Source organism: Neofelis nebulosa, chromosome 12 (assembly GCF_028018385.1).
Source record: "Neofelis nebulosa isolate mNeoNeb1 chromosome 12, mNeoNeb1.pri, whole genome shotgun sequence".
Taxonomy (NCBI): Eukaryota; Metazoa; Chordata; class Mammalia; order Carnivora; family Felidae; genus Neofelis; species Neofelis nebulosa.
In genome coordinates, this window is record NC_080793.1 from 6,754,340 (window position 1) to 6,774,725 (window position 20,386).

A 20,386-nucleotide genomic window follows, 5' to 3' on the forward strand; every position below is an offset into this window, starting at 1 on the left:
CTAAAAAATAAATAATCATCGTAAGTAAAAAAAATTAAAACCTGCAGTCATAAAATAGTGTTGTCCTTGTGACAAAGGCCCCGGGGGAAACCCGGTGGCACTTCTCCTGAAACTGAGGAAGTTCGGGGTCCCGGGGGCCACCGGAAAGCCGGAGGGTTCCCATCATCGTTGTGTTTGAAAGCCCCGGCCCGCTGTCCCCTGAGCCATCGCTGGCTGAACTGGGATCCCAGGAATGCAAAAGTCCCTTCCAGGGCCTCCTAGGAAAAGGCTTCCTGATGCGTCCGAGGGCCGGACACGGGAAATGCCCCCGGGGAGACAGCATCCGGGGGCGGTGTGCGTGCGTGGGCGCTGGCTGGACGCGTCCCCAGCCTGGGCACGGGAGGGTCTTGGCTGCGGCCTGATCCCGGAGCCTCTGCCCGGAGGACTGCCCCTTCTCTGCAAAGGTCTTGGCAGGGATTCGTGCTGAGACGAACATTTCCTCCCCTCCCGCCTCCCCCATCCGCCTCTCCTGTCAGCTGTGTGCCTTCCTCCCCCACCAAAGCATCCAGGAAATGCTCCTGCCTGTGCCGTCCCCCCCCCCCCGCCCCCGCCCCCGCCCCCAAAGCATCCAGGAAATGCTCCTGCCTGACCGCAGCTCTGCGCATCCGTAACCGGATCTGAGGCCCGCGGTCAGGGGCCAACAGATGGGCTCCATCAGGGGCGGCACTTGGTCGGAGTGTGAAGGGCCCCACGTGTGCTCCTCTCTGCGGCGACAGGAGAACGGGACGGCCCGGGAACGCGCAGTGTGTCAGGCACACGTTCAGGTGGCCCGTCTCCCGACAAATACCTGCGAAGCCCAGCTCTGTGCAGACGCCACACCGGGTGCCGTGTGTACAGCCGCGGAGAAGCCAGCAGCCCAGGTTTTCCTTTCCCCTTTTTCTTTCCAACGTACAATGAATCACTGTGGGGGACGCCTGTCTGGCGGGGTCGGTTGACTCTTGATTTCGGCTCCGGTCATGATCCCAGGGTCGTGGGATGGAGCCCCGCGGTCGGGCTCCGCGCTGAGCCTGGACCCTGCTTGGGATTTTCTCCCCACCTTTCTCCGCCCCTCCCCTGCTTGAGCCCTGTCTTTCTCTCAAAAAAAAATAAATAGTAAAAAAAAAAAAAAAAAAAAAAGTAACCATCTTGAAATGTACAGGTCAGTGGCACTAAGTAGGTTCAGGCAGTAGTGCAGCCATCATCATCGTCTCTAGAACTTTCCCGCCCTTCCAGAAGAAAGCCCGGTGCGCGTTAAATGGTCGTTCCTATTCGGCCTCCGTCTACACCCTGGCAGCCACCGATCCGCTTTCTGTCTCTAGGGATTTGCCCATTCTGGACATTTCTTATAAACAGAAACATATGATATGCAGTCTTTCGTGTTTCTGGCTCTTGGCACGATGCCTTCCGGGTTCATCCACCTTGTAGCGGGTGTTAGTAAGTTCATCCGTCTTAAGGCTGAACAATACTCCACTGTGTGGGTGAAGCCGCCAGGCTTTACAGCTGAGCAACCTTGCTTTCATCGTCACTCCCAAGAGGGGAAGAGCCCCCCCCCCCCCCCGGGGAGGTTCCTGACTTGGGGAAGCCTCCGGAGAGGACAGGAACCTTTCCCTTACGCATTACAGATCGCTGCCTCTTAAGGTGCTGACCGGTTCCCCTGGGCCACAGCCCCGCAGCCAGAACAGCAAAGCGTCGGTGGCAAGAACATCCCCCTGGATCCAAGCCCAGCTGTGAGACCCGGGGTGAGTATAACCGCCAATCTGGGCCTCAGGCCCCACATCTCTAAAATGGGTCTAATAGTCCTATCTCCCTCAGGAGGGTTAAATACGATGGCATCTGTGATTAGGCCAAGGTTGGGTCTGAGAGCATTGCCCAGTGATTGATCCTCTGGCCGCCGCCCTATCTGACTGTCGTCCTTAAGCAGAATGACATCATCCTTCAAGGCCATCTTGGCTATCTCAGGAATGGGCTGAGGGGCCAGGCTGGCCTTGAGAGCCCAGGAAGCAGCCTGATCGTCCCCATTTATCCTTATGAGTAAACGTCAGCTGCTGACCTAGGCTTCTTCCCTGGCTCTGTGCCTGTCAGGAGAGGCAGCCAGGCTCCCCCAGGGCATTCCAGGAAGTAGCCGGGCAGGAGTCAGGACCCTGAACCAAACTCTGGAGCTCTTCAGTTATCTGGGTCTAGACTCCTTTGGTTATAAAGAAAGAAATCCCAATCAAGTGAACTGAAATCAATTCAGTGAATTACAGTTGGGTCTCTATGTCAGACATGGGACTGGTGCTTGTGGCTCATCAGCAAACAGGACTGAGACCCCCCCCCCCTTTCCGCCAGGAATCCGGGTGTTAGACAGTAAGGACTGGAAATAAATTGCATGGCGTGTCATTGAATGAAATGGGCCGTGGAAAGAACAGAGAAAGCACAGGCAGCAAAATGACATCAGAAGTGGCTCGGGTGGGGGGGGGGGGGTGGGCTGCGCAGCAGATTAATGCGGTGGTGGGAGCGGGGTGGGGAGTGGGGGTGGAGGAGGCGACACCTGAGCAAAGACTTGAAGGTGAAGTGTCAACACAGCCCATGTCCAGGGGAAGAGACTTCCAGGCAGAGGCCTCCGCCAGAGTGAAGGCCGGGAGCAAGGACGGAGTGGCTAGGCTGACCGAGCGAGCGGGGGAGGAATCCAGAGAGAACCGGATGGAGACCAGATGGGACAGGGCCGTGGGCCACTGTCCAAACTTTGGCTTTTACTCTGAGCAAGACGGGGGCCACCGCAGTTTGGAGCCAAAGACAAACGTGATTTTGACTGATGTTTTGTTTAAGCGAAGAAGGAAACTGTTAAGACTCCCAGGCCCGGGTGAGTCAGAGGTTGGGGCCTTGTTGCCCCCAGAATACAGGCCCCCTCCATGTGGGGAAGGCGGGGGGGGGGGGGGATAGTCCCACGCAGCTTCAGGCCGCTGAGGCCCCAAGCCTCAGCCCTAGAGCCAACAGGGGTCTCCGGAGGGGGAGGTCACAATATAAACTCCCAGGGAAGCCTCTGATTGGCTCTGCCAGCTGCCGGGCCATTGGGATTGGCTTCCCTGGGTCACGTGCCCCCCCCCCCCCCCCGTTCCCAAGAAAGGGAGTACTGGGATTGGCTGCCCCTACGGTCCCTGAAAGGAAAGCTGTGCTTTCCCAGGGTTAGTTAGGAGGACGTGGTGGTTCGACAGCCCTTCATGGCCTTGTTCACTCTGTGAGGAGTTCAGGGGTCCCACCTGGAGCAGGGGGGAGGGGAGCGGAGCCGGAAGCTTCTGCCCCAGCAGGGCCCGCACGCAGCGCCATCGGAAAGCGCCGGCTAATCCGTGCGTTCGCACGGCACCCCTTCTCAAGGGTGGGGAGACGTGGCCGATGCCAGCCGGGACGACTGCGGCGCAATACAAATCTGCCTCCGGTCGCTCGAGCCAAAGTTTTTTCTCTTCCATCCCCTGGCTGGAGAACGTCCCGGCGCCTCTCACCGAGGTCAGGAACCAGCCGCAGGGGTGGGGCTGCTTCCTCCTCTCTCTTAAGCTCCTCTGAAGCCACAGACAATGAACCGGCCCAAGAGCTGGGTCTCTGATCCTCAGGAAATGCCGAGGAGGGCCAGCTGGAAGAATACACATGGGGGCTTGGACAAAGCAGCCCCTCTTTGCTCACCGTGACCAGAGAATTCTTGCGCGCGTGTGTGTGTGTGTGTGTGTGTGTGTGTGTGTTTAACCCAGCAAAGTCACCACTTAAGATACATCTCAGGGAATTTTTACATCTAGATTCACCGGTGTAACCACCACCCAACCGTGATGTAAACACATTTCTGACCCCCAGGACGCCTCCTCCTGGGGGACCCCCCCCCCGGGGGTTTCGTCTTGCCTTCATTTTCAGGCAGGCGCTGCTGTAGTCCCCCCCACCTCCCGCGAGGCAGGGGCACGTCTTTTGCAGGCAGAGAACCTGAGCTCCGAGAGAAGCGTCACCAACCTCACCACCACCACCAAGAACAAAACCGCAGCTTCCCCAGGCGGAGGGAGGCTTTAGGGAAATTCTTGGCCGGAAATCAGAGGAGACCTCGTCCCGTCTGTCTGCCAGGCCCTGGCTCGGCTGGTTCGTTCCCGCAGACGTGGAGGAAAAGATTCCTACCGTGAAGTCATCAGCCCGCAGGGCTTCCCCACGAAGTCCCTCTTATTTTCGGCTCCAGGTGACGGTGGGTAACAATCCGCCCTTTGCCCACGCTGGTTTCTCTAGCCTCTGCTGGTGAGGTTTCTGTCTCGTTTCAGAAGCCCAAGCAGGGCCCAGCGCGCTCCTTCAAACACCCAGGCAGAGATAACGTACAATGCAGGACGTCCCCTGCGTCCTCTGTCCCGTCCCTGATTGTGACTTGCCATGTATCGTGTGGGTCTGGGCCCACCCCGGCCGGCAGCCCCATGTCCCAGAAACACGGGTGTCGGCTTCCAAGCACGTCTTTTGTCCGGATGAAGGAAGGCTTGGCGCATAGCAAACGGACAAGCGATCTACCCCCACCCCCTACCCACTCCTCGCTCCAGCAGCAAGCACGGTGCTTCCAGGAGCCTCCCTCCTGGCAAGCCAAGCGTTACCCCCATTTGGAGGAGGAGGAAACTGAGGCTCAGAAGCTCATACAGATCAGGGCTTCCTAGGTGCCCGGTGTTTAATAATTAGACACGACTCCCTTTCGTTGAAGACAAGGATTCGGAGAAGGAACCTGCTCGCCCGAGACCACACGGCTGCAGTCGCCAAGGGCTGGCTCTGGGACTCGACGTCAGCTGAGTCGGGCTCCGGAGCACATGGCCAGTGTCTCTGCCCTCTGGCCAGTCTTTTCTCTTGGTCTCTGCTGCTTTGGGGGCACAGCCCAGACGGACACCGCGGTCCCTTCGGGGCAGGCGCCAGGGCGGAGAAGGCACAGGACGCTGAGGTTTCCCTCTTGCCCCCCTCCCCAGGGGACCCCCGAGCAGAGTGAGCGGTGTTGGCGAAACTAAAGGCAAAAGATTCGTGCCTCTGCTGACGTCCGACTCTCCGTGCCGGCTCAGGTCATGGGACGGAGCTCGCGTCGGGCCCCGAGCTGACAGCTCACATCGGGATTCTCTCTCCCTCTCGCTCTGCTCCAGCCTGCTCCTTCTCGGCGCTCGCTCGCTCTCTCAAAATCAATAACTAAACTTAAAAAAAAAAAAAAAATCAGAGTCACATCAAGGTAGGTATGACTGTGGTTCAAGCGTCCAGGCTGAGAGTGGGGACAGATGGCCCAGTTCTCCTGCCCAACACCTGTGCTGACCCGCGGGGACGGGGACAGACACCGGAGCTATCGGCCACCTGTGGATGTCCCGCCAGGCGTCTGTCTTTGTCACACACCCCCCGCCCCCCCCCCCCCCAGAAGGCAGGCCCTGCCGGACGCCCCCCTGTTACAGATGAAGAGACAGACTAGAACGCGTTTAAGGATTTGCCAGGGGAGGGGTGTCTGGGGCCGGAGGCTGGACAGGGGACACGGCTCAGCCCTGCGCCTCCCCCAGCATCTGGCCGCTGAGAGTGGGCGTGTGCTGTGTGCAGACAGGCCTCCTGGCGGGCTCTCCCCGCCTCCTCCAGCTCATAGAGACACAGCCACACGCGCCTGCTGCGGCCGCCTGCCCCAGAGCTCCCGCCTGCCCATGGAGATGCCTGCCCCTGTCCTGGCATTGGTGAGAGGCCAGGCGCTGCCGGCCTTCCTGCTCTGCGCCACGCTGCTGGTCATCAAGATGTGCATTGTGGCCATCATCACGGGCCAAGTGAGGCTTCGGAAGAAGGTACGCTCCCCTGGAGCCCCCCCCGCCCCCGCCCCGGCCCCAGCCCTGCTGGGAAACTGCAGGGATGGGAAACTTGGCCGAGGTGTTCTCAGGGCCAGAATGTGAGGGCCCTGGAGACCTTGGGGATGGCAGGACCCGCACCTTCTTGTCCTCTGTCGTAAGAGCATTTACTCACCCCGCCGTGCTACCAGGTAAGTGCCGGCACGACGGGTGCTGCTGAGCTCTGCTGGGTGTCTCAGAGAGGTCCCGGAGGGTGGAATGAGACAGCAAGAATGCCTCCATCGGACCTGGCAGCTTCCCAGCACAGGAGATCGGAGATTTGGGTGGAGTGGGAACCGGCGACGCAGGAGCCCCGGGAATTTTAAGTGGAAATTCCCAATTCATTGGCGAGGTGGCTTACGAACGCACGGCAGCGTCCAGAGGCCAGGTCTCGGCCGGCCTGGGCTCCACTGGAATTTTCAAGGAGGAATTCCCCCCCCCTTCCCCCCGCCACCCCACCGATCCCAAGACCCCGGAGCCAAAACAACAAAGAGGCTAAGATCGGAGCCTGGGTGGGCGGGACGGCCCATTCAGAACAGCTCTGCTCGCATTGGACACGACCAGAGTCAGAGAAGTTTTGGGCCAAGCCGGCCGGCTGTCTTGTTTTTCAGTAGAGGACTCGTTTCCAGAAACCATGGCCCCTTTGTCCGCCCCTTTGTCCAGTTCAAAGGCAAGGCAAGGTTAGCTCTGGTATCACGTTGGGTGTGGACACCCAGGAGCGGGGATCTTGCTGGGGAGTCGGACTCAGCCCCTGGCATAGGCGCGGGCAGGGGTGAAGGCGGGACGGCTTTAACGCCCAGAGGCACAGACACAGGCACCCGGATGACCCCTGCCTCCTCTCTGCCTCACCCCGGTCCTGGATGCGGGATACGGGGAACCCAGCAGGGACAGGTGCATTCAGCCATTAAGTCCTTCCTTGGAGCTGAGCGTTTAATAGGTGGGAGCCACATTCACCTTGTCTTCCGGGAGAGGACACCTGTGAGGCCACCCAGCAGGGTTTGAACGGGGCTGTCCGGGCCCACAACCTGTCCGGAGGGGGCGGGGGCGGGGATAGAATTCTCAACAGCAAAGCGCAGGGGTCCGGAGCCTCCCTCTTCAATGTGAATTCAGGGATAGAAGGAGGGAAACCCGAGAGTGCCTTTCTCTCTGGTGGGTGGAGAGTGCCAGAAAGAAACCTTCCCTGGGGCTGTCCCCCAGAGGCTCCTTACCGTCTGTGAGTTTCCCTCCCATGCCAGGAAGGAGCCTGGAAGCCACATCCCTGGGCAGGTGACAGATAAGGGCTCTGACTCGTCCACCCTTTGCCCCTGGGGCGAGTCTGGGGGCCGTTTCCTCATCTGTAAAGCGGGGGACAGTCACGCTCGAGCCGGGTGAGTTCGGCACCTGGCGCAGAGCAAGTGTGAGTTCTCATTACGTACGAACAACTGGAATTCACTCGAAGGCCGCAACCACAGCTCGGTCCCGGGAGCGCGTCCAACGGCCTGCCCCCTTGTCCCAATTAAAGGTAGCAATTCTGGCTTCGGACGACAGCGGTTCCTCGGTCTGCCCTACAACCGGCTCCCGGCCCGGCGGGCTTGTGTTCCGGTTCTGTCTTTAGGAACGAGCCACCCCTCGGACCCGGGCCTAGGACCCTTTGAAGGGAGTCATGGGTCCACGGACTCTGTGCCGGCCCATCGGGATTGGTGATTCCACGAGTGCAGGGCCAGTGGAGAGGAATTCTGGGTGTGGGGGCTCTGATCCTGACCCTGATGGGCCTCAGGCGTGGGACAGGTGGGACGCACTAGAGCTTGGGGACAGGGGTCACCAGGGCTCGTGAGTCAGAGGCGGGAGTATTTGCCATTGGATGAGCAATCCAGAAAGCGTGCTGCTGAGATTCGTGTTTGCTGTGGGGTTGGTGAGCGCTGGGCATGGGCCTCCGGTGACCGAAACGTGACCTGAAGTTTCTGCTGTCCGTAGACTATTCATCGAGCGCCTTCCCCATGCCGGTGCTCCCAGTGCCCGGCATCGGGCGGAGGCCTCTCCAGTTCTCCCCTTCACTCTTCGCGCGGGAAATGAGCTCCGCTTGATCCAGAGTTCACGGATGAGGGAGCTGAGGCTCAGGGAAGCGAAGAAATGGGCAGCTAGTCTTTGTGGAACTGTCAAAAGCCCTCTCACTGCTCTTAGTTCCAAGTCCAAAGTCTTAGAGTGCCCTCGGGACCCCAGCAACTTCATCTTGGGCCTCTGTCCCTCGCTCTCTATACTCCAGCCACGCTAGGTTTCTGTTCTTCAAACACCCCCATCTTCTTCTGACCCCAGGGCCTTTGCATGTGCTTTCCTGGATGTCTTCAATGCTCTTTCTCCAGCCCGCCCTCATCGGGCTCATGTTGTTGCCTCCTCCAAAGCTTAGCTTGAATGCCCCTGCCTCAGAGAAGCCGCCTCTGATCCCCAGGCTTGATCAGGTCTCCTGGAAACATTCTCAAGGCCAACCTTGTCTTCTCTCTGTTTAACACTCACCACCTGGTCTTCCCTGGTTCGTAGGCCATTTCCCCATCAGACTGTGAGCTTCCCACAAGCCAGGACATGAGGGTCTTTGCCTTCGTCTGTTCTGGCTGCTATAAGAGTGTCGTGGGCACTCGGGCCTGGACGGGGGGGGGGGGGGGGGGGGGGGGGGGCGGGGCTTGTAAACAGCAGACTTCTTTCTCACCATTCTGGAGGCAAGGTGCCTGGAGATTCCGCGTCTGGTGAGGGCCCACTTCCTGGTTCACAGATGGCCGTCTTCCGGCTGTATCCTCCAGTGGCAGGAGGGTGAAGGAGCTCTCTGGGGTCTCCTTTCTAAAGGCACTAGTCCCATTCCCAAGGGCTCTACCCTCCTGACCTAATCACCCCAGAGGACCCCACCCCCCGCCCCCCAACACCATCACCTTGGAGGTCAGCTTTCAACATACGAATCCGCGGGGCACACGTTCAGCCCATAGCAGCCTTGGTCATGGCGAGTGTCAGCACTTGGCACGTGGAGGGGGCTAGGCCAGTAACTCTCGCTGACGTGTTCCAGGCTTTTGCCAACCCCGAGGATGCCCTGAGACACGGAGGCCTCCAGTACTGCCGGAGTGACCAGGACGTAGATCGCTGCCTCAGGCAAGTACTGTTGGGCCCCAGCCTGGCCACGGTCTGCCCCGCCCCCCAGGCTCCGCTCTGAGCACCAGGGCCGGGGGGGGGGGCGGTACCCAGAGGACCGAGGTCTCCTGCCTTCCGGAGCCCCTCAGACAGCTCTGATTTATTCATTGATTTAATTTCTTTCTTTCTTTTTTAAAATGTTTTTATTTATTTTTGAGAGAGAGATTGAGAGTGCGAGCCGGGGAGGGGCAGAGAGAGAGGGAGGCACAGAATCGGAAGCAGGCTCCGGGCTCCGAGCCGTCGGCCCAGAGCCCGACGCGGGGCTCGAACTCACGGACCCTGAGCTCAGGACCTGAGCACAAGTCCGACGTTTAACCAGCCGAGCCGCCCAGGCGCCTCCAGTCCCTCCACCGTGGATGGGTATTCTTCCAATGGGATGGGTGAACATTTGCCACGTTTTGGTTTTATTTTGCATTTCTTTCGTTCGGAGTGAAGCTGAACGTCACTCCCTCTGCCGAGCAACCCCCCAGTCGATCAAAAACAATTTTTCTCATCGTGACAGTCAGAACTGCTGACGATCGCCGGCGACCTGGGTCGCACTGCAAACACACAGAGGGCAAAGGGAGACCAGTCCCGACTCTAATCCCCGCTAACCTCTAACGCTGTGTTCACCCAGCTCCTCTTTGTAGATGCTTCCCAGAAAATCCCGTGTGCATTGTGTGCCCAGGGTGGGGTTCTGGTATTTCTTTTTCCGTGAACGTTATTTGGTGAGCACTTTCCGTGTGGGCAAATGTTACTCAAAACCTGATTCTTTAAAAATAGCCGTGTAAACTGGGGCGCCTGGGTGGCTCAGTCGGTGGAGCGTCCGACTTTAGCTCAGGTCATGGTCTCGCGGCTCGTGAGTTCGAGCCCCGTGTCGGGCTCTGTGCTGACGGCTCGGAGCCTGGAGCCTGCTTCCGATTCTGTGTCTCCCTACCCCCACTCTGCTCACACTCTGTCTCTCTCAAAAATAAAAATAATAAAAACATGGGAAAAATGGGGAAAAAAAATAGCTGCGTAAAATCCCATCGGAGACTAGATGTGGATTGATTTCATGTTCCTGATCTGAATGTTGTGGTTTTGGCAGTTGGCTCTCCCCTGGCTGACCCCGGTGGGCTGGAGAGGGAGGAGGCAGCACTTCCAGGGGACAGGGACTGCCAGCGGAGTTGAGGGACAAGCGGAAGGACGGGCAGCTGCACAGGGGGAGACAGGAGACAAACTCTCACGTAGTTGCCAGGGCATTCCCGTGCACCGAGGGCAGAAATGGGTGGGACACTGGAGTGTAAATAAGAGATTCTTTTCTTCGAGGAGAGCGTTTTTTTCCCTCTTCGTTTTCTTGCCCGTTGAAAATAATACGCATACTTGTGGTTTTTAAGAATGACAGAGATGTGTAAGGTAGGCAGTGAAATCCTGTGCTGTTCTAGTGTTTCTGATATAACTAGGGTATGTAGTTCTTCCTATGAGGTCCATCCGTCCATCCATCCATCCACCGGACACGTAATGAACAAGTGGACAAAAGCCGTCCCCATACCCGAGTCCATACCGGTGACCCTTATCCCGCCCACCCCCTTGGTTGGCCTGACTCTCCTGGGCGGTGGAGAAGGGCCTGAGCAGTCGAGGCGGCCGTGACCGTGGATAGCCTGGGCTGGCTCACCGCAGCCACCGAGGGGGTTTACTTGGCTTTTCACAGGGTACACACGTCCTCCGTAGCGAAGCTTACTTGTGGCACAGGAGCGGTTACGTGAGCCGACGAGCACTTTGGTTTATTTTTTACTGGCTGTAAGCAAGCCAAGGAGAGATAACAGACCCGTGTGGTGCCGAAATGTTTCTACGTACCCAGTACAGTTTCTTCTTCCGATCAAAATGACCCTCTATCGATAGTGGCGATGCTCCAACGGCTGGAGTTCGATTCAGCGCTTTTTAAAAAAGGTTTATTTTTGAGAGACAGACAGAGCGTGAGTGGGGGAGGGGCAGAGAGAGAGGGAGACACGGAATCCGAAGAAGGCTCCAGGCTCCGAGCTGTCAGCACAGAGCCTGACGTGGGGCTCGAACTTCCGGACCGCGAGATCATGACCTGAGCCAAAGTCAGACGCTCAACCGACTGAGCCACCCAGGCGTCCCAGTTCAACCCTTTTTGAGCACCTCTTACCAGATAACGTTTTATGTCCATTTGGCAAGTGTTTATCGGTGGAGGGGACGTGCGACGTACTGGTATTTATTGGAGACTTACCACGGCAGGTCTGGGGGTTCCTGGTCCCCCGGGGTCTCCTCCACCTCCTGCCTTCACAGAACGTCATGGAACCGTGAAGGTGCAGGGCTCAGAGGATCACACTTCCTGTCATCCCCTGCTGGAGAACTTGCTGGAACCTGAGGGGGACATGCCCTGGAAGCAAAAGTTAGTTAAATATTAGACCAGAGTTTATGGTGCAGTCAGGGTCACCCTCCTGCCCAAACAGGAAAGCACTTAGGTCTTGGTTCTTGGAGGATAAATCTGCCTTGCAGATTAGCCACACGCCAGAGCCAAAACGAACGTGAGCCCGGCTCTGGGAGAGGTCAGGAGCCGGATTTCCAAGGAAATGATGAAACCCGGCCACCTTGTTTCATGACAACAATCCCGGCCTCCTGCTCAGGTGTCTTTGGGCCAGATCCCGAGTCCGTGTGTGGGAAACCTCAGGGAGGGAGTCTCCGAGTGGCCCCAAGGGAGGCAGACGGGCACGGGGCCCATGCTTGGCGAGGTTTCTGACTACTCAGAACATGTAGCCTCAATCCGACTGAACCGGTTTGTCCGGAGATCGGTCTCCGAATCGCAGTCCTGGAAGTCCCTTCGATGTTGTGGATGGTGAACCGAGGCCAGGGAGCAGGTTAGAGGCACGCCGAACCGCGGGCTCATGCCCGGCCCTCCTCTCTGCGGCTCCACACCGGGTTTCATTCACCTGGCCGAGGCAGGAGAGGCTGGCAAAACCGAGAGGGCGAGATTAGCGTTCAGGGTCGTGCCCCAGACCAGGCCGGCGATGGTGGCGAGGGAGAGGAGGAAGACGGCAGGTGCATCGGGGCGCAGCCCCTCTGCGGCAGCGGGGTCCTAAGCACCTTGTCGATAGCTGCCAACCCACCGGGCCCCCCAACAGCCTCCCCGGGGAGGGTGCTGTTATCTCTGGAGGCAGAGCAGGCTTGCCGAGGCCACGCGGTTGAGCCCAGGACCGTGGGCTCTGTAGGAACGCGGTTTTGCTCGGCTTTATGCCTGCCCTTGACACTGAGCAGCGGGAGACCTGCGTTCCAGGGCATGGCCAGCGTGGGCGGCGGGGAGGGCCAGGGATGAGGAGGAGGTGGAGGTCGAGGCAGCTGTCCCTGCCAGCTGCCTGGGGCTACTCGCAGACCTTCTCCCCGCCCCGTCACCTGCCGTCATGCAGCCGGTGTTGCAATGTCTGGGGGGTGGGGAGGGGCGGCCCAGTGCCACAGGAAGCCCAGCAAGTCCGGTCTGGCGGGGATTTGCTTTGGGTGACTTTTATGTTAAAAAGTGGCTGTTATTGGAATGACACGTTTTGCCCAACCACGTCTCTCTGGTACGTGACTCCCTCCACGTCTGTGAGTTCACATCCGGGCCCCCCGGGGAGGGGAATGAGTTTTCTTGCCTCACCTTTGATTTCCCCACAGCTCCCTGTCCTTGGCACCACTTGCGGGCTTCGTGGGGAACCCCCGCTTTGATCCCTACCGGAGGGAGGAGGGAGAGGGAGGAGGGACGGGCTGGGCCAGCTCTCAGTGGGGGGGGTGGGGGGTGGAGGGCGGGGTGCTGAGGGTCAGAGCCTCAGGGCTTTCTCAGCCCCCAGCCACCTCTCCTCCGTCACTGGCGACCTTGAGCTGGAGCTGGGAGGTGGGGTCAGGACCACGGCTTGGTTTTCTGCAGGGGCTGCACCTCCCCACCTCTCGGTTCTGCCCCGAAGAATGGGTCCCCACCTGCCACGAACCTTGCCCATCCCACCCTCCTCTCCACCCTGCTCCCCTTTGTCGGCTCTTTGGGGTTTAGCCAATGTCAGCTCTCTAAAAAGTGACTCACTCGTCTGATGTGAATACCTGCTTTAAAGGACAGTATCCTGATGAATGGGTTTCCATACTAGTGGGTGCTTTTCCTGAAACTTTCAGATGAGCGTGTGACAGAAAGGCCCATCCAGGTGGGTCAGCTGTGAGAGGCAGACCGATTTCTGGGACACGCTGACTTCATTTAATGTTTATTTATTTTTGAGAGAGAGAGAGAGAGAGAGAGAGCGCACGAGTGGAGTGAGGAGCAGAGAGGGAGGGAGAGACAGAATCCGAAGCAGGCTCCAGGCTCCGAGCCATCAGCACAGAGCCCGATGCAGGGCTCAAACCCACGAACCGCGAGATCATGACCTGAGTCGAAGTCGGACATGACTGACTGAGCCATCCAGGCGCCCCATCACTGACTTCATGTAAAGTAAGCTTTCCAGGGGCGTCCGGGTGGCTCAGTCGGTTCATCGTGATCTCAGCTCAGGTCATGATCTCACAGTCTATGGGACTGAGCCCCACGTGGGGCTCTGTACTGACAGTGGCTCCCTCTCTCTCTCTGCCCCTCCCCCTGCTCTCTCTCTCTCTCTCTCTCTCTCTCTCTTAAAATAAGTAAATAAACATTAAAGAATAAGAAGAATAAAGCACGTTTCCCAAGGGTGTCCCTCTAATGGGGGATGTTGGGGGGCACAGCCCCATTTCCATAGGGTAGAGGGGTCTGGAGGAAGCCTTGCTGTCCCCTCACAAGTGAGGTAAGGGACTTGCTTGATCAGGGAGCCGGGGGACGGGGCGGGCCCAGCCTAGTTTTCCCTCTTCTTCTTTCCCACGGCCAGGATCTGACCAGGGCCTACGACTTGCTCTCAGGCACAGGCAGGCGGCAGGGCCTCACCCAACTGGGTGAGACCGGGCCTTCCTGCAGACCTGCTTTCCCCGAGGCTGGGTCCCAAGGTGGAGATTTGGGAGAAAAGGGGAAGGCGGGCTCACGTTGGCTTCGGGATATGGGGCCAGAGACGCCAACCGCTGTGTCCCGAGTTTCACCTAAGAACGGTCCAGGCACCGCTGGGTTAACGGGGGCTTTTGCACACGCGGATTGAATTCCAGGCCCCAAGCCCCCCCTTCACGAGCCCCCCCCCTCCTGCTTTCAACCTGCCTCGCTCCCTCTCATGCCACCCCACTCCAGACACGCTCCAGGGTCACTTTTCTGTGCCTCGAACACCCTATGCTCAATCCCACCCCAGGGCCTTCGCGCCTGCCCCTCCTGCTCCCTGGAAAGTTCTTCCCCTGCACCGGTGGTGACCTGCTGATGATCCCTGATCATTCAGGCTTCGGTGCAAACATCTCCTCCCCTGAACCCACCCACGCCAGTCACTCGGCAGAGACCCCTGCAGCACGGGGCAGCCGAGTTAGGGCCTCTCCCGTGCCCTGCCCAGCCCCATTCCCTAGGTCAGGCCACACACCAGGCCCTTGCCTAAGGCTCTGCTTGCAAGCGGGAGGGAAGAGGAGGGCTGTGTTACAGGCCGTCACACAGGAGCTGCTGGGCCGGGCCCGGCCCGCTGGCTCACAGCGTTGGGGGAACGCGTCCCAGCTGGAAGGCGCACCTCGCTTCCCGCCCCTGAGTCCCCCCTGCCTCACACATGCGGCCTTGTCCTCGGGGGAGGTCCCAGCCCCGGTACTAGGTTCCTGTTTATTCTTCCAACATACCGTCTATGGCCTCAGGCACGGGTTCAGTCTCTAATTTATGAGACTTGACCTCCTCACCTCTCCCCAAGGAAGCTGTCCATTAGCGGGAGTCATGGAAAATGTGACCCAACTCTTAGCAGACGCGGGTGGGTTTTCTTTCTTGGTCATTTATTTACGCCAGGGCTATACTCAGCCCTTCCACTCCCCCCGCGCCACCCACGTGCTCACGCGCTTGACCGTTTTGAACAAACAAACACAAAGACACAGGACAGCGTAGACGAAATGAAGAGCTTTACCGGGGCCGGGGGGGGGGGGGGGGGGGGAGGGGCAGCTGTTCTGTTATTATTATTATCCCCGAAAGAGGCAGGAGGGTTTGCTGACATCTAGGGGCAGGACAAGACGGTTAGGCAAGGGTTTCAGACATGTGCTCTAGCCCACGCCCCTGGGGAGGGTCCAGGCACCTGCGTTCAGAAGGAGGGTGCCCCCACCCGCCCCGAAAAGCCCTGCCCGGGGGGGTAAAGGGCGCGGGTTGGAGTCAGACCTAGGCTCCACCCCGGCTCTCAACCCCCTCTGAGTCCCACTGTTCCCGGCTGGCGTCCAAGGCCACACGAGGGAAGACGGTGGGGAGCGTGGCCGGGGCCAAGTCCTGGGGAGCCCCAGGGCTCGGTAGGAAAACCCCGGCTAGCTGCCTGTCACGGCCACTGGCCCATAAGTGGGGTTTTACGTCCTGGCAGCAGCTGACTTGGAGTTGCTGTCGCTTCTGCCTCCGTGGTATCTCTTCCTCCCGGCCACGAACGGACTCGAGTCGGGCGCCCCGAGATGGTCCCCAGGGGCGTGGGGCCCTTCGGGGCCGAGGGCCCCGGCTTCCACGAGCTTCTCCATGCTGACGCCCGGCTGACCGCACACCCTTGCCTTCCCAGAGCCCACCGGAATGACATGGAGACCATCTACCCCTTCCTGTTCCTGGGCCTCGTTTACTCCTTCCTGGGGCCTGACCCCTTCATCGCCCGGATGCACTTCCTCGTCTTCTTCCTGGGCCGCGTGGTGCACACCGTGGCCTATCTGGGCAAGCTTCGGGCACCCACCCGCTCCCTGGCCTACACCCTGGCCCAGCTCCCCTGTGCCTCCATGGCCTTCCAGATCGTCTGGGAAGCTGCCTGCCACCTGTGACCAGCAGCCGACAACTGCTCAGCCAGCAGACCGCTGGCCGCGAGCCCCCGTGACTGTACCCGGAGGGCGCTGGGCGGCCCTTGGAGATTGTGCTCAGCCCAGGGACCCGGTTTCTTGGCAACCCACCGAGCGCGGGATTCTGGGCTCCGCGGGCCTGTGTGTGTTTGCCTATGTGTGTGCACGCGTGTGGGCGGGCGTGCCTCTCGGACTCCTGGGTGGAGTGGCTGCCCGGACCGTGTGGAGATGGCTTCTCAAGACTGACAGAAAAATCCTCCCACTCGAGCACCAGCGCATTAAAAGCCATGTTCCTTCTCCGTCCCTACGAGTGAGAGAAGAGTCCGTTCAGGTTCCTCAACAAAACCACCATCCGGATTCAGGGCTGTACTAGCCGCAAGCTTCTTAGACCCACCCCAGAGATTCCGATTCGGCTAGTTTCGAGGGGACCCTGGGCATCTGCGTTTCTGTAAAGCTCCCCCGTGTCCCAGCGGTGTCCGGGCCCCGGCTCCACACTACCCCCTTCCTCCAGAAGCAGGACCCGGCACAGGGTGGGGTGTGATATTGCGATTTCTTTTGTGGTGGGAGTTTAGCGAGGGGGGCGGGGGATTACGTTCCCCGGCGCCCTGTTGACACTCCCCGTGCTCAGTCTCCATTCCTTTGCTGGATCCTTCTCTCCTACGTGCAGGTGCCGAAAGGCGGGGCCCATAGTGAAGGTCGCTTCTCTTCCCCGGGGAGTCAGTCACTCGTTAAGGGCCATAAATAAAGCAAGAGAATGGGCCCGGCATGACCAACCGCTCAAAGGAACTTTCTGGCTCCTTTGGTACCCGCAAGATTTGAAAAGTACAAATGTGCACCCCTGCGGGGAATCTGTGTGTGTGTGTGTGTGTATCTCCTAGACTCTTGTTCTAAGATGTGTGGGGCCTTGATCATTCAATGGAAGGGTCTGTCCGGCTTGGGCCATCACCCTGCAACCCCTTGGCTGCCTGCCCCTGGGGTCTATCGCTGCCCGAGTGGGTCATTTTCGCTGGACACTTTTGTTAGTGCATGTCTGGGGCCACACTGACGGGACGACATCTCTGGAAAACACACAAATGCGCCCTGATTGGGGGGGGGGGGGGTTAAGTCCCACGCAAACATGCAGGCTGGGTGCTCGCGGGCCCCCTCCTGCCTCCTTCCCACGGGTGAGTAAGGTGGTCTATCAAGTCCATCCTTTACAGATGAGGACACTGAGGCTCCAGGAGGTGGGTTCCTGACGCGCAGGGCCCCGCTCTGGATCTCGCGCGTCCGCCTCCAAAGCCCCGCTCTAACCACCGTCCCCTACTGCCTCACCTCCCCTGACCGCCTCTCAGCGCTGCCGCTTCTCTCCAGGGTCTGGAGAAGGCGCTGGGCAGGTCTCCCTCCCAACAGCCCGAAGCCGCTGAACTGCCCTTGATGCACCTGCCGGGTGGGGGCCTCGTGGGGACCCCTGGCCTCTCCAGAAATTCCAGCTTCCCCCTGATCCCTGAGGCTCCGTGGGTGGGGAGGCGCTCACAGCTGGGAGTGGACAACACTGCCCTCTGGTGGTGAGATGAGACTCTAGTCTCCGGAGGGAGCCGAACGCTCATCCAGAACAGGGAAGGCCCCGTCGCAGCCCGAGAGAGCCTGCCGTTTGCTAAGCGCTGGCTGGGCGCGGTGCTTACGATCTTTTTTCACGCGATCCTTGCACTGATCCCGGGAGGGAGGCATTTCTGTTTTCAGTTGGCGGAAGTAGGGCTCAGAGGGGAGAGGTCGCTTGCCCACTGTCCCCCAGCTGGGGTGTGGTAAAAGGCCAAGGGTGTGTGTGTGTGTGTGTGTGTGTGTGTGTGTATTTGTTTGTTTGTTTTAGAGAGAGAGAGGAGAGGAGCAGAGGGAAAGAGGAAGAATCTTAAGGAGGCTGCGCCTCAGCCCGACGCGGGGCTCGATCCCACGACCCTGGGATTGGACGCTCAACCGACGGAGCCACCCAGGTGCCCCCCCTCCCCCCACTTGTGTGTATTTTCCCTCGTGGAGAAAGAGGGGCTGAGAGGGCACAGCTCAGAGCCTGGTGAGGAGGGAGCCCTGTGAACCTGGATGAAGGGGGTGGCCCCGTGGAGCCACAGAGCGGATGAGCCCCTGCGCCTTGCCCCCCAGCCATTCACCTCTGTGGAACCTCCTTAGATGCTGGGCCAGGCCTGGGGGACAGCAGGACAGCACAGTGACCACCTAGAGTGCTGGCACCCTAATGGGGGGGGATGGGGCACAGGGAGTGCCTTAGGAGCCCTGCGGAGACAGGCTTCCGCGGCGGGGGCGGGGGCGGGGGCGGGGGGGGGGGTGGGTGGGTAGGCAGAAGTCACCTGGGAATAGAGGTGAGACAGATCTGTTTTAGGGGGATTATCCAAACGGAGGAAACTGAGGGGCAAAGAGGAGCAGAGCTCTCCCCGCTGGGATCTTGCAGTGGGGATGTGGAGGAAAAGTAGGGGGTGGCAAGGAGGGGGGTGGAGGGAAGATGGGGGGGAGGGAAGGGGGCGGTGGAGGGGAGGTGGGGGGTGGGGGGGCGTGGGTATGGAGGGGAGGGGGTGAAGGGAAGGCTAGCGGAGGAGTGGGAGGAGGGGAGGGGAAGGGGAGGGGTGTGCAGAAAATGAGGCTAAAGGAGTCAGCAGCAGCAGGGCTCATCTGAGGCTCTGGGGCCTTGTTGGGGGTCTTTGAAGGGGGGATCGGTAGAGTTGGGGTCTGTGTCCTCAAAGGATGTCTGAGAAAGCCAGCAAAGTAGGGTTGACCGCCAGGCAGTGGGCGGAGCAGAGCGGGAGGGCCCAGGGGAGAGGCAGGGGAGAGGCAGGTGTGAGCGGAGGGCTGGGAGGGGCCAGCCCAGGGTGCTGTCCGGGGGGGCAGCTGGCCGGAGCAGGGGAGGAAGACGCCCAGGGATGTGCTGTGCTCCTGCCAGCCGGGCAGACCCAATCCAGGGTGGGGGAGGGCTGGGAGTCCCATGGCCGCACACCCAGGCCCGGGAAGCTGAGCTGGCCCTGGTTGGGGTGTCGTGTCTGGGGGCATCTTCTCCTGGGCTCTGAGTGAGCAGGAAAGGCCAGAGCCGGGCTGGGGTGTCACAGAGACCCCAGGGTCAAGTTGGGACCCTGCCCCCAAAATGTTGCCAGTGTGGTCTAACGTCATAGAAGCTATACCCCCACTCCAGCACGCACACATTCTACGGAGGAAGCTCAAGACAGCTGTCCCGTGAGGGCCCCTGCCGGGAAACCCTGGGGCTCCCTGGTCCAACGGATTTCTTGGCTCGAGGCTTCCAAAAGCTTCCCCCGTGTGAGAGGGACCTGAAAAACCAGGCCACTATTGAGAAGGCGAAGAAGCCTGGATTTCAGTCCTGGAGGCAGGAACAGGATCTGGGGACCCCCTGCAGAAGCAGAGCCCGGTTCCCAGAGGACCCACAGAAGCCTCTGTGTGTGTGTGTGTGTGTGTGTGTCCCCAGGAGGCTGTTGGCCAGGGAGGAAAGACCCACCCCTTCTAAGCGGGCTGGGCCTTGGCGGGGTGGGGGTGGGGGGTCACAGCAAAGGGGCTAGGTGTCCGGCTGGTGAAATTCAATCAACCTTGCCAGGAGAGGTATCCTTTGAACTGGAACCTGAAAGGGGGGTGTTGTTTGTTTGTTTGTTTAACTTATTAAAAAAATTTTTTCTAATGTTTATTCATTTTTTGAGAGACAGAGAGTGAGTGGGGGAGGGGCAGAGAGAGAGGGAGACACAGAATTGGAAGGAGGCTCCAGGCTCCGAGCCATCAGCACAGAGCCCGATGCGGGGCTCGAACCCACGGACCGCGAGATCGTGACCTGAGCCGAAGTCAGACGCTTAACCCACTGAGCCACCCAGGCACCCCAAACTGTGAATTATAGGTATGACCAGTGGTCAGTGTCAAAGGTTCGGGAACCATGGGAAAGCTTGAAGAAGAAAATAAAAACCTTCCATACTGTCACCACACAGAGGCAGTCCTGGGTCGCCCCCCGGGGGCTCTGGGACCCTTGTTCGTGCCCGTTGTGATGAGGGCTGGGGTCATTGCGACCACTTCCCAATCAGATCCCTGCCTCTCCCCTCGCCTCCCACTCGAGGGACGCTGCCTTCTCGCGAGGCTGGCCGCTTCTTTCCTTCGTTGTTGGTCTCTTCCTGTAGAGTGCGAGAGGCACAGGGGTGTGGGCCTCTGCCGTTTTCCTGCCGGGCCCGTGTCCCCAGGCCTCGGAAGGGCGCCTGGCTCCTAAGGTGTTTGTGTTAAGTGAACAGATAGTGTGTAAAATGAACGTGACTGTGTGTGTACGTGCAACACAAGGTAAGGCTTCAGGATTGCCTTTATCCGGTGTGGGATTCCACGACCCAAAGTTTTTGTGAAGGGCTTCCTGGCGCGTCACAGACCCGGGTGGCATCCGGGCTCGGGGCTCCCACAGTCTTGCAGCGATACGCGGGACCGGCTCTTTTGTCACCGCTGGAGGTTTTCCTTAACGGTACATTTGCACTTCCTCCCGGGGCTTTCGATGGTCAAGAACGCGAGTTTTATCCCCCTGGTTT

The 20,386-nt window shown here is 59.5% G+C and overlaps 1 protein-coding gene and 2 long non-coding RNA genes across 5 annotated transcripts; 1 reads left to right on the forward strand and 2 right to left on the reverse strand.

Annotated features, from left to right (window-relative positions):
• The first annotated feature begins 612 nt into the window (after window positions 1-612).
• On the forward strand, window positions 613-16,154 carry PTGES (prostaglandin E synthase). Of its 3 annotated transcripts, XM_058693841.1 has the most exons (5): window positions 613-899; window positions 1,641-1,757; window positions 5,569-5,801; window positions 8,869-8,951; window positions 15,587-16,154. In XM_058693841.1, exons 3-5 carry the CDS (start codon window positions 5,667-5,669, stop codon window positions 15,834-15,836), a joined length of 468 nt encoding a protein of 155 aa, XP_058549824.1. In that variant the 5' UTR covers window positions 613-899; window positions 1,641-1,757; window positions 5,569-5,666; the 3' UTR covers window positions 15,837-16,154. The 3 variants fall into 3 exon arrangements, with proteins under 3 accessions (XP_058549824.1, XP_058549823.1, XP_058549822.1); XM_058693840.1 differs by lacking the exons at window positions 613-899; window positions 1,641-1,757 and adding an exon at window positions 5,084-5,215; XM_058693839.1 differs by lacking the exons at window positions 613-899; window positions 1,641-1,757 and having other exon boundaries at window positions 5,175-5,801.
• LOC131491212 (uncharacterized) lies at window positions 2,805-4,261 on the reverse strand. The gene is made up of 2 exons (XR_009251360.1): window positions 4,150-4,261; window positions 2,805-3,625 (listed from the first exon to the last, which is right to left on the reverse strand). It is a non-coding gene; the product is annotated as an uncharacterized LOC131491212 (long non-coding RNA).
• Window positions 4,645-11,330, reverse strand: LOC131491213 (uncharacterized). The gene is made up of 2 exons (XR_009251361.1): window positions 11,200-11,330; window positions 4,645-5,180 (listed from the first exon to the last, which is right to left on the reverse strand). It is a non-coding gene; the product is annotated as an uncharacterized LOC131491213 (long non-coding RNA).
• Window positions 16,155-20,386: the final 4,232 nt, after the last annotated feature.

Coding starts and splice junctions, on each gene's coding strand:
- PTGES (XM_058693839.1), top strand. CDS start 5,262: ATGGCCCAGTTCTCCTGCCCAACACCTGTGCTGACCCGCGGGGACGGG. Junction 5,802..8,868: donor AAGTGAGGCTTCGGAAGAAG/GTACGCTCCCCT, acceptor GACGTGTTCCAG/GCTTTTGCCAACCCCGAGGA. Junction 8,952..15,586: donor GACGTAGATCGCTGCCTCAG/GCAAGTACTGTT, acceptor TTGCCTTCCCAG/AGCCCACCGGAATGACATGG.